Source organism: Impatiens glandulifera, chromosome 3, assembly GCF_907164915.1.
Source record: "Impatiens glandulifera chromosome 3, dImpGla2.1, whole genome shotgun sequence".
NCBI classification, from domain to species: domain Eukaryota; kingdom Viridiplantae; phylum Streptophyta; class Magnoliopsida; order Ericales; family Balsaminaceae; genus Impatiens; species Impatiens glandulifera.
This window is the reverse complement of record NC_061864.1, coordinates 57,490,559-57,511,782: the sequence shown is the minus strand read 5'-3', so window position 1 is coordinate 57,511,782 and position 21,224 is coordinate 57,490,559. Positions and strand designations below refer to the sequence as shown.

At 26.5% G+C, this 21,224-nt stretch overlaps 2 protein-coding genes and 1 non-coding gene across 3 annotated transcripts; 1 reads left to right on the top strand and 2 right to left on the bottom strand.

Moving 5' to 3' along the window:
- Positions 1-3,797: 3,797 nt before the first annotated feature.
- TRNAN-GUU lies at positions 3,798-3,871 on the bottom strand. The gene has a single exon. It is a non-coding gene; the product is annotated as a tRNA-Asn (tRNA).
- Positions 3,872-8,080: 4,209 nt separating this feature from the next.
- Positions 8,081-9,204, top strand: LOC124932453. The gene is made up of 4 exons (XM_047473083.1): positions 8,081-8,514; positions 8,597-8,675; positions 8,767-8,835; positions 8,934-9,204. The coding sequence occupies exons 1-4, from the start codon at positions 8,159-8,161 to the stop codon at positions 9,039-9,041; spliced, it is 612 nt and encodes a 203-aa protein (XP_047329039.1). The 5' UTR covers positions 8,081-8,158; the 3' UTR covers positions 9,042-9,204.
- Positions 9,205-13,701: 4,497 nt separating this feature from the next.
- On the bottom strand, positions 13,702-14,313 carry LOC124928630 (protein LITTLE ZIPPER 1-like). The gene is made up of 2 exons (XM_047468866.1): positions 14,125-14,313; positions 13,702-14,007 (listed from the first exon to the last, which is right to left on the bottom strand). The coding sequence occupies exons 1-2, from the start codon at positions 14,205-14,207 to the stop codon at positions 13,821-13,823; spliced, it is 270 nt and encodes an 89-aa protein (XP_047324822.1). The 5' UTR covers positions 14,208-14,313; the 3' UTR covers positions 13,702-13,820.
- Between the last annotated feature and the right edge of the window lie 6,911 nt (positions 14,314-21,224).

The window sequence follows — 21,224 nt, the reverse complement described above, 5'->3', positions numbered from 1 at the left end:
TAGTAAACCTAAAATTTAAAACAAATATTTTTTATTCAAACCCTCCATGTTCAAAGTTCATATGTGAGACCTACTATTATATTATATTACCCCAAAAATTCAAAATTAGAAACTCTAATTCGGTAATTCGTCGTCGTTAGAATATATTATATTATTGTTATAATATAATTTACTCCGTAGATATATTCCATTTTCATAATTTCTCTCATTTATTCAGAAACACTTTTACCTCTTCAAAATTCTATCACTTATTCACAAACACTCATCCCTCCTCGTCACTTCATTTTCTCATATTATTTCATTCGAAATTTGTAAACTTAAGTTACTCAATCATTTTTTCGTTGAATAGGTACGTAAGTTTGATATTTTTGTTTTAAAAATAAATTTTGGTTTGAGTTCGAGCTCGAGTTTGAAAATTTAATTTTAGTTCAGTTTTTCGAGTCGAGCTTGTAGATAAATAGTCGAGTCTAGCTTGAGCTCAAATTTATAAACTTGTTTGAGTTGAGGTGATGCTTCACTTTTGTGTATATGTGTTACTTCATGAGTTGGATACATGTAGTGCATGTACTGGTCACATCGAATTAACCCGACAATAGTAACTACAACTCCTGGAAAAACTCTTTGTTCGGTTTTCGCGAAAAGTTCAAGGTTCGAGAAATTTTAACCTCTATTTGCGTGTTAGGATTTTTTTTAAAACAAAATATTATTTTAAAGATTTTTAAATGAATCCTGACCGTTTTTGAAATTAATTAAAAATAATTAATTTGAGGTTCAATTTTAAACAATCCGGAGATTTATGGTAATTAAATTACGATTTGAGTTTTAGAAATCCGTTTAAAATTAATTAAACATAATTAACTTAAAAGATTATTTATTTTGAAACAGAGTCGCCAATAGAATTTTAAAAATCAATAAAAATGGCATACATATACAAACGTATTACCAAAGTTTTTTTAGTTCGTAGTTTGGTGATACTCGAAAAAGAGATTTCACGCTTTATCTTCCGTACCTATTTTGAAAACGGTCTCTACTTATAAATTTAGTTTTTAAAAATCGATTGTATAAAATTTTATTTTTATACTCTTAACCCGTCTAACTAAATATATTGATTTACACGGAGACAGTCATCTTATACTATTAACTAACAAGTCTATTTTCTGTTTATAAAATTAATGTGTTTGAGATACTTAAAAAATAGCTTAGGGATTATCTAATTTTATATTTTTAAAAAATAATGTAAACGGAATTTCAATAACCAATTTGGTGATACTGTATAAAAATCATGTTATATTGTTTAAAAATAAACTTGTAATATTCTATTAATAAAATTTGTTTGAAAGACGTAATCAAGAAAAAAAAACATACTATTTTAAAATTTGTAAATGACTCTTGACAATTATTTGATATAAGATCGCAATAATTTTGGTGAGGTTAATTTCTTATTATTTTTTTTTACTTATATTCATTTTGGGGAAAACAATTTAACGTTATTTCTTTAAAAAATCCTTAAAACAGAAAAAACTTACTTGAGTTTAGTATCAAGGTAAAACAAACATTTGTCTTAATTTCGAAATCAACAAATGAAAACTCCAAATACGCAATAAAAGAAATGAATACAACAATCAACCACACTAAAACAACAATTAGTTTATAATCTCGCTTTGAAAATGCTAGGTTGCGTGACTTCATCATAATCAATGTTCCAATTTTGACATAAGTACCAATTTTGTTCATTCTTAGGAATTCGTTTCCAAGTACGGACGAGGGAGTTGCAATCAAATGTAATGCTCCTCCAAACTTCGTCAACACCACATTGCACCATTGTAAATGTTCTTGAATTTCTTTCCTCCCAAACATGGTAAACAATAGAAGGCCACATTTAAACACATTTGGTTGTATTTTGCTTGTCTTTTGGAGTTTTCTTTAGGATTTTGGTGTTTGACACATGCTTAATTTATTTTATGTTTAAGAAATGTATATCCAAAGTGTCATTGGCATTCCCTCCATCCCTTGAACATCAATAACCCAAGAGAGAAAATGACTTTATGTAGTTGTGGTTACATTATGTTTTTGGATATAAATCTTTTCAAACACTTTTTTTCATTTCCCACATCTACCATTGCAACTTGTTCATTTTGTCTTTAAACTTCAACATTAACTTCTTGTATATAATAACTAATTTGATTCATCATAAAATTCCTCTTGGACAAAAAAAAAAAACATGATTAACTTCTTTTATACACTAACTAATTATTAAAAGACAAAAAAATATCTCGCGTTCATAATTTTATTTTTATTTATTTTTTTTAAATAAAAATTAAATTCGTGATTTTTATTCTCTTAAATGTCATTTTGTCACTTGTATTACCCTAATAGGTTGTAAAATAATTAATATTTTATATATAATATTAATATTTTTTTAAAAGAAATTATAATTCAAGTTCAGTTGCTACAAAAAAAAATGTATAAAGAATTTAATGTGCTTATATTTTTGTAACTAATAAATTAATTTTTATTTTGTTCATTTAAATATTTAGATAATGAATTATAAGCATCGCTCCACTAATATTTTAATATAGATAAATTTAAATTTACAGTCTTATATTATCTTATGTGTATTCAATACATATAATTATTTTAAATTTAGAATATCAGTTATTTGTTTTTATTTAATTTAAAATATTTTGTATTAAATGAATTTTAAATTATAAATATTTATATATGATATATCATGTCAGTTTATATGTATAATTGATATAAAATATGATATAGATATAATAGAAGTAATTTAATTATTTGAGTAGTGACTGTTTGAAAGGAAAATGAGTGCTAGCCTGTGTATTTTTGTCCACTCTCCAGCTGGTAATATTTGGCCTTGTGTTTTGATTGATTTGGTCTATTTAGGGTTTGTTTGGTATGTATTATTTTAAATATAAAAATTGTTTTTATGTTTTAGATAAATAATTAATTCTTGTTAATAAGGAATTTACATACAAAAATTATAAATAATACAAAATAATAATTACAAAATCAAAACAATTAAATGAAAATCTATATGTTGAATAGTATTACAATTTTATAAAAATTAAAATTTAGCCGAAAATATCTAATAGTTTTGTAACTGTGTAGGATCACTTAAAGACAATCTCATTCAAGTTTCATTCAAGTTAAACAAAACAATCCGCAATATCTACTAAATATTATAAGTGCTAGTGAAAAATGTCTTTGTTTTGTGGCCCGATAAATAATGCTTAAAAAACTCACTATTTAGATGAAAAATTTATCCAAATTATGTGAAGTAGGAGGACATCCAAATAAAATATCAATTATAATGATTTTGCTAGAACGTTCAGAGTGCGACTAATTTCAATCCATACGAGTTAAACACCTAGCCCGCAAATATACTCAACCATGAACTAACAACCAATTTAACTATACGAGCTCAAATCCAAAACCTCAAAGAGGCTAGGAACCTGGAGCATCCACCTCCTCGTACAAGTTTCATTCAAGTTAAACAAATCAATCCAGCAATATCGACTAAATATTATAAGTGCTACTGAAAAATGTCTTTGTTGTGGGTTGATATATAATGCTTAAAAAACTTACCATTTAGATAAGAAATTCATCCAAATTATGTGAAGCATGAGGACATCCAAATAAAATATCAATTATAATGATTATTTTAGAATGTTGGGAGTGCGACTAATTCCAATCCATGCGGGTTAAACACATAGCTCGCAAATAAACACATAGGGACCTGGGGTATCTGGGAATCAAAAATATTTTATTTACAAATGCGCTAGAAGGAGGGCTTGAACCTCCGACCTTGTGGTTAACAGCCACACGCTCTAACCAACTGAGCTATTCCAGCTATGCAAATTTTTATTAGATAAATGAAAAATTACTCTAAATTCCGCATTTTAATATTTTTTGTTGATGTTAAAAAGATGGTGAATATAAGCTCGAAAAATAATTAACAACACAATCAAAATGGATGAGTAAGAGATCAAATATTATTTTACGATAAATCTGATCTCAAAAAAGAAAAAATGAAACAAATTTTGCTATAAAAATAAACAGTTATAAAATGACTAATAAAATAATAATTGATTATTTAAAAATAATTATAAATAACAAGCTATGGTGCAAAGTCTTATATTTTTTTCTTCACCTTCTCTTAAAACTTCTATTCTATTTACTTATTTTTCATTTTTTCTTTAAACCCTATATTTTGTAATATTTTTGATTTTATATAAAATTTTAGGTTATTTTTTTAATATAAAATTTAGTTCCATATACTGAATCATATCAAAATAAGAGTTCAAAAAAATTTAGATGAGAGAGGTAACATTTTTTATTGTTTTGCTAAGTAGTGGTAAGTAAGTTACATAATAGTATTCCTCAACAATACTTGTTCTTGTTTTTAGTAAAGTAAATGCCAATCACTCCAAAACTGTCGTTTTTTTAAAAACTATTTGGATAAAAAATGATGTAGCTTTCATTCTAAGATGGACTAATTATATATAAATATATAAGAAGAAATTATTATAGGTTTAACTTCAATCTCTAAAAATTGCATTTTGATGAATTATCTAGTTAAAAATGAATCGAAATATTCATATTGATCATATTTTATTGATGCGTATAATAATAACATTATTATTATGATATTTTTTAGTTTCGTTTGAAGTTTAAAATGTTTGTTAAATCAGTTGAACCGTTTATCTTAAAAAACCTTTAATCTCGTTAAATTCTTATTTTTTTCATGAATATGTATTTTTATGATGTCATATCTAGTTTAACAATTTTTATATATAATATAGAACATTTAAAAACAAAAACACATAAAAATTATTAATATATATGGTAAATTATATATTCAAATATATTAAATTTAAATTTGTGGTGACATATTAAATAAATTTGAAAAACTTGTTAAACGGTAATAATTCAACTATTCCATTGTTTTGAATTTTTGTTTTTGTTTTTTTTAAGAACGTTGTGTTCCAACTCTTTGAATTTCAACTAATCTCCGCGGGTTAGACAGATAACCCACAAACAACTCTGAGTTTCAAATATCAATTTGAGCACATTTACAATATCCTTCATTATACAATTCGATAGTTTCTTTTATGCACATTTTATTTTTCAAGTCTCTGGTTGAGACTATTGCAACTGTCATCACCTTGTCGTACATAGCCATACAATTTTCATTGGTTATGATGAGGGCTGACTCTAAGGTGAAGTGAGCTAGGCAATAGAGCAATCTTATAACATTTTACCAACTAGACTAGATTAATTTTATTCATTAAAATAAAAAATTATTATATATATTTTCAATATAATATACCAGTTAAATAAAGAAATAAGAATAATTATATTTCGTCTAAGACCCTTAATTAATAACTAAAATTGAACTAAAGATTCATCGCACCCACATAACTTTTTCAAATGCAATATTTTTTTTAGAACGATGTGTTTCGCTACTCCTATGGAGTGCGACTAATTTTTGCGAGTTAAGTACATTGCCCGCAAACATACTTAACAATTTAACCTGACGTAAAACTTGCCGCCTGACGGGCTCGAACCCAGGATCTCATGGAGGCCTGAAGGATATCCACCTCTTGTTGCCACAAGAGGGATACAATGTTAATTTATTATAATAAAAGTTTATTTTTAACCTTGTTTCCTTTCTTAGTATTTTACAGTGTTAATTTTTGTGAGACTTTTTTTTTATATAACTTATATTTAATAGTACTTCATTCTATTAAAAAGAAAAATTAATAATCTTGACATCTCTCACTAAATATAAATCAAATAGTTACAATGAAATTAAGTTTAAACAAAAAAGTATTATTAAATTTGTTAATATAAATAATTTAAGTATATTTTATAATATTATTTTATTTAAATCAATATTTGTACGAAAAAATAAAAAGAATAATTTTAAGATAAATTTATAATTATTCTTTTGGTTCAAACCCAAATTCGACTCCTAATATTGACGTTTCCAAACAAGACAACATGTATTATTATTTTTGTTACTTTGCATGTGAAATCAAATATGATTGTACATTAGAATATTCTGAAAATTGAGAGTACAAATTTAGCCTCATTCGAGTGTGGAGATAACAAGTAAAGCCCAAAAATACAAATCCAAACCCAAACACCTAGGCCTCGTTTGATCTTTGGGTTTTTGGGATAAAACCCAGGTTTTATCCCAAAACCCAACCATCCCATCATCAATCAAATCAATCATTTTATTAATTAAAATACCCAAATTACCCTCTATTTAAATATTTATTTTTATATTAATAAAAAAATATTTTAATATATATAATATTTATTTATATTTTAATTATTTTAATATAAATTAAATTATAAAATTATTTCATTTTAAATAATTTTATTAATTATCTCAAATAAAAATAAAATCACAATATAAATTCAATTATAACATACCCTATTAAAATTTAAATAATTCAAATAAATAAATAATTATACTAAAAAATAAAGTTAATATATTTGAATAACATATATTAATTAATTTATAAATATATCTCATATAAATTAAATATTTATAAAGAAATTTATTCTATTTTTATATATATAAACTCATTCTAAATAAATATATTAATTAATTTAAGTTAATATTTTTTTTAATTTAATAAAATCAAAATATTATAATATAATTTAAGAAAATAATAACAATAAAATTAAATGACATTTAAATTATAATTATAGACCACTGAAACTATTTTATTTATTTTTTTTTAATTAATTATAATAATTAAAATAAATTTATAATATAAATAAAACTATAACATATTATATTATCTCATATAATATTTAAATTTTAATAGTAATAATTTATAAGATTAATATTTATTTAAAATTTTATTTTTATATTAATAAAAGTTAATACTAATATATGTATAGTTTTTAATATTTATTTTATTATATTTTAAAATTTAATTTAATAGAAATTAAATTATTTCATTTAAAAAAAGTATTATTAATTATAATATATATATATATTAAAATTTTATTTTTTATTAATAAAAGTTAATATTAATATATGTATAGTTTTTTAATATTTATTTTATTATATTTCAAAATTTAATTTAATATAAATAAAATTATTTTATTTAAAAAAAGTATTATTAATTATAATATATAAATAAATAGAGTTTTTTTATTAATATTAAAATATTTAAAGTTTTTTAATATTTATTTTATTATATTTTAAAATTTTATTTAATTTCATATAAATTAAATTATGTTATTTACAAAATATATTATATATATATATATATAAAGGGTAAAATTGGTATAAATTTTAAAAAACTTGGTTTTTTATCAATTCCATCATACAAGGGTTATTTGGACAAAACCCAGGATTTATCCAAATAACCCCTTCCTCAAACAAGCTCCTAGTTAAAATTGAATAAATTTACAATGAAATCAAATTAATGTGTTAAAAAGAAAAGAAATTAAAAAGCATATACTTACATTGTATACTATTTTTTATGTAAAATCCAATGTTTTACACATTAGAATATCTATAAAGCCCAAAAGTACAAATTTAGCCTCAATCTAGCATGAAGAGAACATTTAAAGCCCAAAAATAAAAATTCAAACATCATCTACTAAAAACAAATAAATTCACAATGAAATCAATTAATATGTTAAAAATAATAATAAAACATTTGGACTAGGTTTAACGGCTTTCAAATCGATTTTATAAATTTTTTAATATATTTTTTAATTCAAACTCAACTTTCACCATAAATTTTCTTACCAACTATTTTATTTTTAATACAACTCCATGAGCTTGCTTGATGTAGTTTTATTTTTTGAAAAATTTAGTTATTTAAGTTAAATAATTAAAATATTATAAATGTATAATATTTTTTAATTTATGATAATGTAAAATCCAAATCCAAATCCAAATCCAAATAATCCTAAATTCATCAAACAAGGCCTAATGGTCATACATTTTCTTCTTCTTCCTCCAGCCAAGCCCAAGAACAATAAGAAAAATACAGGTCTTTCATGGAGTTTGCCAATTTACAGCCTTTTAGTTAATTCTACAACAAGCCCAACACCAAAACATCAATCTTCCATATCCACAACAAATCAGAAAGACTAATCAGAGATGGCCACGCTGCCGCTGCCGATGACGACAGTGATGCCACTCTCACGGCGGCCGGAGCTGAATCCATCATTCTCTATTCATAAACTCTGTAAGAAACCCAAATCTAGATCCATTTTCAAAAACCCAATAAATTCAATCACTCCCCTGTTCTTATTCGCTAGAGGAAACCCTAATGAACCCATTCGTGGCCGGAATAAAACAACCGATGTTTCTCTTATCGGAGCTGGTTTGATCCTGACTACACTTATGGCTACTCCGGTTTATTCTGCTGAAAGTAATTTCCTTCTATTGAATGAACCTTCAAACGCCTTATCCATACCCACATGGGCAATCCATATCTCATGCGTAATTGAATGGTTGAATGGTGATCTGTGTGTTAATTCCTTTTCTCTATCTCTTTCTGGTTTTTGATTACAGTAATGTATTTGAATTTAAAAGGATAACTGCAATGGTATTGGTTTGGGAATATGGGGAGAAATCTGGAAATGAATCATGGAAAGGGCTTTCTTGGGGGATGGTAACAGTGTTTAAATCTTAGTTTCTTGATGTTAGAACCCATTGATGATTAAGTTTTCAAGCTTTTTGTTTTTGTTTTTGTTCATGATTAGGTACCTCTGCTTGGAGGAGCACTTTGTTGTTGTACATGGCATTTCTTTTATAACAATGAATCACTTGAGGTGAATTTATACCCATTTGGAATATGGGTTTTGAAATATTTCTTATAAATTTATCATCTGTATTCAAATCTATCTTGATTCATCTTCTTTATTTGCAGGTTTTGGTAACACTTCAAGGGGCATTGACAGTTATAGGTAATGGTACATTGTGCTTGGCTGCATTCAGAATATATAGTTCTTCACAAGAGCAATCCAAAAAATTGTAAATATTTATTTTTTAAAGTTAATGTGAATCATTTCGATTTTTCGGTAGTTGTTATGTTAATGAACTGGGGATTATAGGATTATGTGAGAAACTATAGAGATTTGGGAATGTGTGAACCTTATAATGCAATCGCCGTTCAATAATTGAAGTCGGCATTCTATGAAGCCCGTGGAGTCAGTTGAGGAGTTCTTCGGCAATCTTAAAATCTCTCGTTCTAATTTTTCTTATGAATAATGATAGTGAGTATAAATTTGGTGTCAGAAATGATTTGACAGATGAGTGAACTTGAAATCTCTTATAAGAGGGAAATTTTATTTTGTAAGTCCACTCATTTCTTATCAAATCACTCCTATCAACACTTAGACACCAAATTCTTAGTCTTTATGATTACTCATTTATTTTTGTTCTTTTTTTCCGTAGCCAGGCGCAGAACTTGTCACACGATAAGCTCGAACCTAGGAACTTAATGTTAATATCCACCTCTTAATGCCGTTAGGCTAGAAGAGAAGATTATTTTTAATATTATCTTAGTTCACACTATATAAGATTTCTCCCATAAAAGTGTTGTTAACTATATCTAAACTCAGATTTAAAAAAATAATTTCCAAATTATTTCACTGTATGTTAAACAAAATGAATTGCCTAATTGAGGTACAATAATTTTTTAAGAAAGGATTAGAGAGGTAATTTGAGAAAAAGAATGAGAAAGGAAATGATGTGACACGCAATCTGATTGCGAAAAACAAATATAATTTCTCTCTACTATGTGTTTGTGCTATGCGTTTATCTCGTATATATTAGTCGCACTCTGAAGAAAAAATGAAATCCAGCGTTCTAAACAAAAGAGTTTGGGTCTAGTCAATATAACAGAGATTATATTCTATTAATTCGGGTTTAGTCGGTACAATAGGAATGTTGTATCAAATTGAGTCGGTTTGATATTTGTTTGAATATCCAATCTTATACACTAAATAATTAGTATTCAAGATGTTTTAAACTAAGTAAACTAAGTCAAATAAAAATGTATAATAATAAATTCAAACAAAAAAATTATTAAATAAAAACACAAAAATCAAATCGGTATATCGATAAAAAAATAAAAAATAGTATATAAGTAATTTAGTGCAATCAAATTATTTTAGTTATGTAATAGACCTTGTATATAACCTTATATTCCTTGGATAAGATATTTTTCAGTTTCACTTGCTGCGTTTGTATGTATAACAAATAAATGGTTTGAATCGATTTAGACGCTCTTACCAAAATTACAAGCACCTAAATAAACAAGCATTCCATATTTGGTAAATAATAACATCAAATGGATATTTGATCAATAGTAGAGTCTAAGATGAACCAAACTTGAACTTTATAAAATAAAAAACTTAAAAATTAAAATAATAAATCGTCAAATAACTTTACAAAATGACACCGCAATTGGACTTTTCTTTCTTATATATAAACAAATGATGCCAATTGATTTTCTTTGCATTTTTCATGCATCTTTCAAAGGTCGGTCAGTGTAGGGTTCTTTCTATGTAAACCATAATCATTCCATTGACTTTAGATGATGAAATCAATTCAAAAGAATTCAAGTATGAATAATATAGTCTTTAATATTATTTGGAAATGGTCCAACAAGGATTTGGTCATTCTTTTAATAAATTTAAATTATGTTATATTATAGTTATATTTCATTAAGACCTCAATCCGGATCATATATCATGTGATGGATAATTAGATATGTGAAATATTACATCGTCTCAATAATTGTTTAAATATTCGACCCTATATATGAAATAATTAAGAATCGATGTGTTTTTAAACTAAGGTTTAAACACCACATTAAATAAAATTAAATAAAAAATATTAATATAATAATAATTTTTAACTATTTTTATTTATTAAATAAAAAACATAAAAATCAATTTTTGATCTCAGTAAAATAATTAATATTTTTTTTGTTAATTATAATATTAATTAATATATTTTGAGTGTTATATGATTACTGGTTATTTGTGTACATATCAGATTAATTTTTTTTTACCTTAAATAAAATGTTTTAAAATAATATAACATTATATAAATTAAATCATTCATTCATCAAATCATTCTAAACTATTTATAAGTTCTAAAATCTTATAAAGTTAGTGTAAAATCAAATCATAAAAAAAAATATTATTTTGTAATTATTTAAATAATATAAAAATAGTATATCGGTAAAATATTATCATAATATTAATAAATTGTGACAATATCAATATTATATTATTATATTATATTAATTTTTTTATAAGTTTAATTTAATATTTATGTATTAGACATAAAATATGTAGCTCTATAAAATAAAATTTAATAGAATCTCTTTTTATATTCTAACCTAGTATTATAGCTAAAGTTTTATATTTTTGCCTCAATCAATAATTACTTTAGTAATTGATGAAAGGCTTAAATAATATTCTATTAATTATTATTATATTTTAATTATTTTTGTCTTTCAAATAATTATGTTGATGTTATTTTTTCGATAATCATATTATTTGAGTTTTGTTTTCATTTTTTGTTTTATCCTAGTAATCAATACTCATATTTTTATTGGTCTTAATTCAATCATATGTGATTCTTTACTGATTATTTAGTCAAGACACTGCCATATTTTGTTAGGATAAATTTCTTTTCAAGTGTTGTTTCACCCTAGCATTCTATGCTAATGAGAATTATACCTTCTTCACTAGTTTTCTCTTATGCAACACACTGTCATCCCGACGTTGGATATATCTCGAGACTTATGAGTAATTTCGGAGTTCATTCGATTGTTGTTTTACCCCAACATTCAATGCCCATGTGATTTTACTTCTTCGTTGATTTATCAGTCAATACACTGCCATCTTATAATTGGATGGAGCTCAAGAGTTTCTGAATCTTAAAAAATACATTATCAACATTTTAACATCTCGTTTTTAACTTTAAATTGTTCAAGTCCTCTCTATCTTGAATTTGAAGAGATGTAATTATATAAAGATAATACATCTATCTATAAATATTATCACAATATGATAAATTGTGATAATATTAATATTATATTATTATATTATAATAATTTTTTTATAAATCTAATATAATATTTATATATTAGACATAATATATACAATTCTATATAATTCAAAAAATAACATTTAATATAAATTTTTTAATATATTTTTTTTATATTATAATAATAATATACATTTTTATGTGATATTTATATAGAAATGAACAAAATAAGAAACAAATATTATAATTATTTATTTTACTTTTCAACCGATCATACGACGACAAAATTAAATTTGAGTATGAAATTTTGTTTGATGGACATAAAAAGATAAAACTAAATAAATATTTTCTTTTAGTAAATTAGATTAAAAAAATAGGAAATTATAAAATAATTTGATCTCATTTTATTAAAAAAATATATATATAAAATTTGAATTCCACGTATCTAATATAGATCTGTCTCTTGTGAACCGTGAATTGAAAAGAAACACAAATGAGCTCAAAAACACAAGAGTACACAAAACCTATAAAATTAAATAAATCCAAGTCCTAAAATCTCAAAATATGCAAATAGAAAATGTCTTGAGATTCAAAAATATTAGTCAATAAATTGGGGTGCTTTGTTATTTATTTATTTATTTAAATGCTTTTTAGTCCTCAAAAGATTCCGTTAAAATTCAAATAGTTTAATGAGTAGAGGCCTAATCTTTTTTTGACTTTGTATACAATATGTTTATCTTTAACAAGGCTTCCTTGTCCATTCCAATCCTGGTCCACTCCAAACGTTTTTAGTATTCGATTAGTCTCATTTAGAGCCGCTCTAGAGTTTTGGGCTGACATGCACCCTAGAAAGATTATTTTTTTTTGCCTTTAAAATTTTGATAAATTTTTTTTTTTTTTCTTTTGATATTTGAACCCATAATCAAATAAAAGTTATCAATTTTATCTTGAACCAATAGGCTAAGTTTACAAATACAATAAATTTAAATAATTATTTTACTTTTTTATTAAATGAACTGTCTAACCTGAAGACTAGCTAGGCTTATCAGGCACCAAGCAAATTTATATACCTTATATTAAGTTTCTTGTATCAAAATTTCATGTATTAAAGCTTATATTCATGATTATTGCTTAAAACATCAAATTATGATATAAAAATAAAATGCACAATCCATTTTATATTACTTGTTATCATAATTTAAAGAAAATAGAATACATTCGTAAACTAATAAAATAATATTACATCTGAAAAATAATTTGAACAATTTTATAATACCAAATAATATTATAATATTGATTTTAATCATTAAAACAATATTATAAATGATGGTCATATCACCAAAAAAAAAACTTAGAAAGAATTAAAAACAATTTTCACAAAGGAGGAGTGATAGGGGTATTAAATTATTATTAATTACAATTTTGATTTTTTTAACACATAATCAAAATTATTAATGTTATAATTTGTATTTTATTTTATTTAATGATGTCACTTTGGTGGCACCCTTTAGTTTGGAATGAAATTTTCATTTTCAAAAAAATATTTTTTTATTTAATCCACCCTAACAAATGATCCAATTTAAACAAAAACAAATAAATATTATATTTATAACAAATTAAGAGAATTCAAGAAATTAAAACAAGAAAGAAACTACATATCTGATTTTAAAAGAGATCTATTTAATCAAGATTAACAACTTGACATAATTAATCTCATTTTCCCTTATTCTCTAGATCATCAATGGTGTTACTAAAAGTTGAACAATTTTTTTTGGATTAACTCCGACATCAAAACCTGATTCTCTTGATGAAGAATTTCAGCTTTCTTCTTCAACTTCTTGTTTGCTTCCATTACACTCATGTTCTTCATATAAAGTTCCAAGTTCTTCATTTCCATCTTCTTCATCATCTTCATGTCACCATATCTTCCCCTCCCTCTGAAAAAAAAAACATGATTTTTATTACATTTACAATCTACCCACCAAAATATTACATTTGTTTTCACTGTTTAATTAATTAAATTGTAAAGATTTAACAAAACATTAAGTAATTACCTGTTAAACATGCGGAATCGATACTTAGTAGACCGTTTGATCACCGGGGACGATAACTTCCCAGTTGTGCCGACAATAGACATGTTTTAAGAGAGAGAAGAGTAGTTGTTTTTTTCATGGTCGTAATGAGTTTGTTTATATATTAATGTTAATTTTCAGTATGCAATCCATGTTTGTTCTCTTACTGTCATGTGTGTGTGAGTGTGAGAGAAATTCAAGAATGGTAATGATGGATGAAAGAACTCATGATTACGAGGAGTTGAAAATCTCATCTATGTAAGAAGAAGAAGACACTAAATAAATTATAAGGGTATTCAATTATTTTTAAATTTTATATTAAAGTTCAAATTTTTTATTTTATCTTTTGGAGCTTCTTTTATGCTATTTTTTTATATAAAATAATTATTTAACATTTTAATTGATTTAATTATTAAAAAGATTTAATATTAAAATTTAATAAAAATATAGTGGATGAAACAAGTGATTTAATGAATAAAATATAGACTAAATATTATTATTTATTTTTAAATATAGAATGTTATCATTAACCAACAAAAATTGACACTTAGGAACCTTCCTAAAGATTCTTATAGAACAGTGGTGACGTGATATAGATTAATAGTGATGATACAAAGAAAATATATGTAGAGAAAATTTCAAAAATTATAAAATAGGGGTGAAGGTGATTATTTAAATAACTCAACTTAATCGAATATTATTTCATTCATTTCATTTATTTATTAGATCACTTATTTATTAATTAAAATATTTTTTATTTTAAATTATTATTTTATATTTTATCATTATATATTAATATTATTTAAATTTTTTAAAAAAATTACATCTTTTCAAAATATCACCCATTATTAATTTTTAAATAATCAAATTATTTACAAAAATTTAATCCAAACCAAACCAGACATGAGTACATGAATGTGCTATAAATAACATTTCTAAAAATTCTTACCAAATCTAAAAGAAAAGATGATAATAAATTAAAAATCATATCAAAAGAGTTCAAAGTTTAAAAAAAAATTGATTGAAGTATATGTTAACTAAATTAAATAAATACCCACACTTCATAAATAGATCTATTACAACAATATTTGAATTAAGAGCTTGATCTAGTTCATTTTTGAGCAACTAATATTACTTTTATTGTCAATAACTTTTATTTAATTGAAAATATTTTTAACCAGAATCAAACTTAATTTGTTATACTAAATTTCTTTTAGAACTAAAGAATTTAAAAAAACAAAACACTTAAAACGCGATTATATAAAAATTAAAATTATGCTAACAATATTAAAAAAACATGTTTACTTATCCTAGAAAGTTTCAACGGAAAAAAGCATATAACAATCAATTAATTACACCATATATTTTGCCAAACATATCAAGCTCTTCTCATTTCACATCCCATCCTCCATTAGGAAATTTGACTTTGTACCTAAAGGTCTTTCAAATAATCAAAATTGGTCACAATAATGCATGCGTCTCAAATGGAACATATACCCTATAGTTCCTTTTCTCTTTTTTTTTTCAAAAGAATTATTATATATTGACTAAAAATATTCCAATTGATAAGTTGGAGTATTCAAATTAAACGTTCAAACAATCGCAAAAATTAGTCACATTTTATACTAAATAAAATGTACTCTTTGTCAAAAATAAATCTATTATTATTTGATGAGATTTGACCATGATTGCAAATTTATTAAAAAAAAAACATTGTTCTTAAGCAGGATTATTTTCTCATTTGGGATGTGATCACAATTATAAAGAAGACAAATCACTTAGATTAATTAATTCTCAAGATCAACTTTTATAACTTTTACCCCTCTTTCTTTCTCCTCTTGAAATATGGACCATTAGAATGTTGTTGAGAGGAATCGAGGGCTTCAGGTCATTTTTAATAATGAATCAGTTGAGTTATGGTGCAACTGCGCGCTAACTTAGACGTGAGACATGTTAGCAATAGTAATTCAACATAGTAAGAGATATGAACCGTTGATTTGCACAATTGTCCATCGCACTGGGTTGAAAAGTCAGAGAACTTTTTTTTTTTGTGTGGACAATTATTAGGGACCAAATTGGGAATTTTTATTTCACTATTTTATGTCACTCTCCCCACATTTTTTTTCAAATATGATTTTCATCCTACCCTTATTATTACTTAGTTTGAACATAAATATCTAGAGTCAAATTGTAAGTTAATTATGTATATCATCCTAAATTAATGATAAAATATTCGTGTTCGCGGTTTATATGAATATGTTTTTCTTTTTCTTGTGCGCTTCTCTAATTAGTGTTTTTTTAATATAAATAGTTATCTGCTATAATTATAATGTCTTTCAAATATGAATTTCATAATAATTGGTTGTATTACCGTTCAAATTGAATAATTAACCATTCCAAACCGACATAATAATTGATCAATCAAAATGGACTATTAACATTTTAACTAATAATGTGGATTTTAGAAAGCTGATGTGAACAATTATTTTATAAATTTTAGGTGAAAACTCTTCTTAGATCTCTTAATTCTAGGTATTGACTGTATTTAATTATTTAGATCTTTGTTAATGTTGTTGATGATTTTATAGTGAATGATTAAAACCCATAAAATAGAGAGAAAGTGAACATATTAAAAAAAAACAGATGCCAACAATTCCGATAGTTCTATTTTTTAAATAATTAAACTCAATTTAATCGCTTAACCTTCTAGTTGCATTAAAAAAAAATTCAAAATAAAACAAGTAATGTTTCTAGTCAATTTATTGATTGTTTACGATCATGTTTCAAGATTTATTTTCTTGTTTTAGTTACTCGGATCATCGACTATTGTTACTATTTTGATATCTCATTTTAATAAAATATGAATCTTAACGATGAATTCCTTATTTTTAAGATTCATGTGAGACACTACAATTATTATTACATTGACACACATGTGGTGGATTGTTATTAAGTTTGTTATGAAATCACCGCCATCCTTATAAAATAATACAAAAAGATATATATGAAATAATAGTCATATAAATCATAATTCATTATACATGCATATGGCCAAAGTATGGGGGATTTTGATGTCAATTTGTAGTAGTGGGCGGATCATGTGCCCTTTATAAGGCTAAGTGATGCAAATATGTCAACATTTAAATTATGCTACATTGAATATTTTGTCATGTGTACACTGATTATATATGAACCATTCATTTAAGTTATATAATGACTTTTTTTGAAAATATAATTTTAAAACTTATTATGATATAAATAGAAAAGTCTCAAATTCAATCCTTGTTTAGAAAATTAGAAGTTGTGCTAGTCTTTGTCTAAAAAAAAAAAAAAAACTATAATCTACCTCCAATATTTGTTTTTTTATTGAATAATTATTTTATTATTTTAATATTTCCGACAATCATAACTCTCTTTTGTTGAGTTATGGAGCCTACACTTATAATAAATTCTACATTATTAATTAGAGTTTATTGGGTTTATCTTTTTTTTTTTTTTTGGGCTTGGGCCTGACCAAAGTTATTTAAATTTATTACCTGAATGTTTAACCTATAAATATGTAATTATTAAGGGTTTACATTAGAGAGACAGAATTCTAGAGAGATAAAGTGTGAGACAAACAACTCTATATTCCTTCTTTTTCATAGTGAAATCTGGTGGTGGCTGAAGTGGATGTAGCTCAATTTGAGTGAACCACTATAAATCTGTGTGTTCTTGTGTTCTTCTTTCTTGTGTTTTTTACAGATTGTTTCAAGCTGGTCGGATTTTGGAGATACAAATCCTAACAACTGGTATCAGAGAAGCTAGGCTAGATCTGAGCATTGGAAATGATGGCAAGTGAGAACAATATATGACATGGGATTGGAAGATTTGATGGGACAGATTATGCCTTCTGGAGAATGCAAATTGAAGATTATCTTATGGAAAAAAGCTTCATGTTACTTTGAGTAAGAAACCAGAGAAGATGGATGAAGCTGAATGAAAACTCCTTAATAGACAGGTTTTGGGAGTTGTCCGATTGACGCTAGCCAAGACGGTTGCTCATAATGTAGCAAAGGAGAAGACCACCATGGGTCTGATGAAAGTTCTTTCTGATATGTATGAGAAACCATCTGCTAACAATAAGGTACACTTAATGAAAAGACTCTTTTACTTAAGAATGATTGATGGTACTTCTGTCACTACTCATTTGAATGAATTCAATACTATTGTGAATCAATTGCTATCTGTTGAGATTGATTTTGGGGATGAAGTTAGTGCCCTGATTTTGTTAGCATATCTACCAAATAGTTGGGAACCTATGAAGGCAGCAATTAGTAATTCAGTTGGAAATGCTAAACTGAAATTTGTTGAAGTTAGAGATCGTATTCTTGCTGAAGAGGTTCGTAAAATTGATTCTGGTGAAACATTCAAAGGTTCTGCTCTGAATGTGGAAAACAGGGGTAGAGGTAATGATAGAAATTTCAACCGAGGTAAGAGCAAATCTATGTCAAGGAGTAGGAGGAGTCAGTCTAAGTCTGGGCGGACATTTGAGTGCTCGAATTATGGTAAACAGGGTCATTTAAAGAGGAACTGCAAAGCACTGAAGAAAAATAGTGATGATAAAAATGATGCAGCCAACGTTGTTTCAGAATCTGTCACTGATGCGTTACTTTTGTCTGTTGATAGCCCGATAGATTCATGGGTTTTAGACTCAAGAGCGTCTTTCCACACCACTGCTCATAAAGAATTAATGGAGAATTATGTGGCTGGAAACTGTGGGAAAGTATATATTGCAGATGGTGAGCCACTGAATATTGTTGGCATGGGGGACATCAAATTAAAGATGAAAAATGGTTCTGTTTGGAAGATTAATAAGGTGAGACACATTTCAGGTTTAATGCGCAATTTGATCTCTATTACACAACTTGATGAAGAAGGTCACAATTTCAGTTGTGGAAATGGTGCATGGAAGGTGACTAAAGGAGCAATTGTTGTTGCTCGAGGTCACAAAACTGGAACGTTATACACGACTTCAACTTGCAGAGAAATCGTTGCTGCTGTAGTTGATGACTCGAAGAATAGTGAATTGTGGCATTGGAGGTTGGGCCATATGAGCGAAAAAGGAATGAAAATTCTTTGGAAGAATGGACAGATTCCAGAACTGAAGTCTGTTGAACATCAGTTATGTGAAAATTGCATTCTTGGAAAACAGAAACGAGTGAGTTTCTTAAAAACTGGGAAGGAGCTCAAGAAAGAAAGACTAGAGTTGGTACACACTGATGTGTGGGGACCTGCACCTGTTTCTTCTATTGGCGGATCATACTACTATGTGACTTTTATAGGAGATTCAACAAGAAAAGTATGAGTTTACTTTATGAAGCACAAATCTGAAGTATTTGCTATTTTCAAGAAGTGGAAGGCTTTGGTTGAAAATGAAACAAATCAGAAAGTTAAGTGCTTGAGATCCGACAACGGAGATGAATATATCAATTCAGATTTCAAAGAGTATTGTGCTGAGAATGGGATCAGTATGATGAAGACTGTTCCCCGAACGCCTCAAGAGAATGGAGTAGCTGAAAGAATGAATCAAATATTGAACGAGCGTGCTAGAAGCATGAGATTGCATGCATGGCTGCCTAAAACCTTCTAGGCAGAAGCTATTAATACTGTTGACTATTTGATAAACAGGGGACCATCTGTTCCTCTTGAATTCAGAATCCTGAAGAAGCTTGGAGCAATAAAAAGGTAAACCTTTCTTATTTGAAAGTGTTTGGTTGTTTATCATATGTTCATATTAATGAATGTGATAAGAGCAAGCTTGATCCAAAGTCTAATAAATGTTTTTTCATTGGTTATGGTGATATCAAGTTTGGTTATCGTTTTTGGGATAATCAAAATCGGAAGATCATTCGTAGCAGAAATATTATCTTCAATGAACAGGTTCTCTACAAAGATTGTGTTGGCAAGACATCAGATGGTGATTCCAAGTTGGAAGAGAATGGTACAGTCGATTTGAGAGAATTTTCAGCTGAATATATACCGGTTGTCGAAGAAGAATAATGTGTTGTTGAAGATGAAATCATTGAGAACGTGGCCCCAGAGGTAAATCAGCAAACACCGGTTATACAGTTGAGAAGATCATCAAGGAATCGAAAACCAGTTGAGAGGTGGTCTCCATCTCTGAACTATATCTTGTTGACAGATAGAGGTGAACTTGAATGTTTTGAGGAAGCAATACAATCTGATGAATCGATTAAGTGGGAGTCTGCTATGAAAGATGAGATGGATTCTTTGATGTTGAATCAGACTTGGGAGCTCACTAAGCTACCAAAGGGAAAGAAAGCACTTCACAACAAATGGATCTTCAGGATTAAAGAAGAACATGATAAAACCATGAGGTACAAGGCAAGGTTGGTTGTGAAAGGATTTCAATAGAAAGAAGGTATTGACTACAATGAAATCTTCTCTCCAGTAGTTAAATTGATGACAATCAGAACCATTTTGAATTTGGTTGTGAAAGAAGACCTTCATCTTCAACAAATGGATGTCAAAACTACTTTTTTTCATGGTGATTTAGATGAAGATATTTATATGCGACAACCAGAAGGATTTGAAATCAAAGGAAAAGATGAGCTTGTGTGTAAGCTTCAGAAGAGTCTGTATGGTTTGAAACAGGCTCCAAGACAATGGTACAAGAAGTTCGATAGCTTCATGAAAAGTAACAATTTTCTAAGGTGTGAAGCTGATCATTGTTGTTATATCAAGAGATTTGATAAATCGTACATTATTCTGCTCCTCTACGTTGATGATATGTTGATTGCTGGAGCAAGCTTGTATGAGATTAACAAGCTCAAGAAAGAGTTATCTAAAAAGTTTGCAATGAAGGATTTGGGTACTACTAAACAAATCCTTGGGATGAGAATTTTCAGGGATGAAGAAGTTCTCAAGCTTTCACAAGAAGAATATGTGAATAAAGTTCTTAGCAGGTTCAACTTGTATGATGCAAAACCAGTTACTACCCCCTTAGCTAGTCACTTTAGACTATCTAAAGATCAGTCGCCTTCAACAGAGGAGGAGAAAAATTATATGGCCACTGTTCC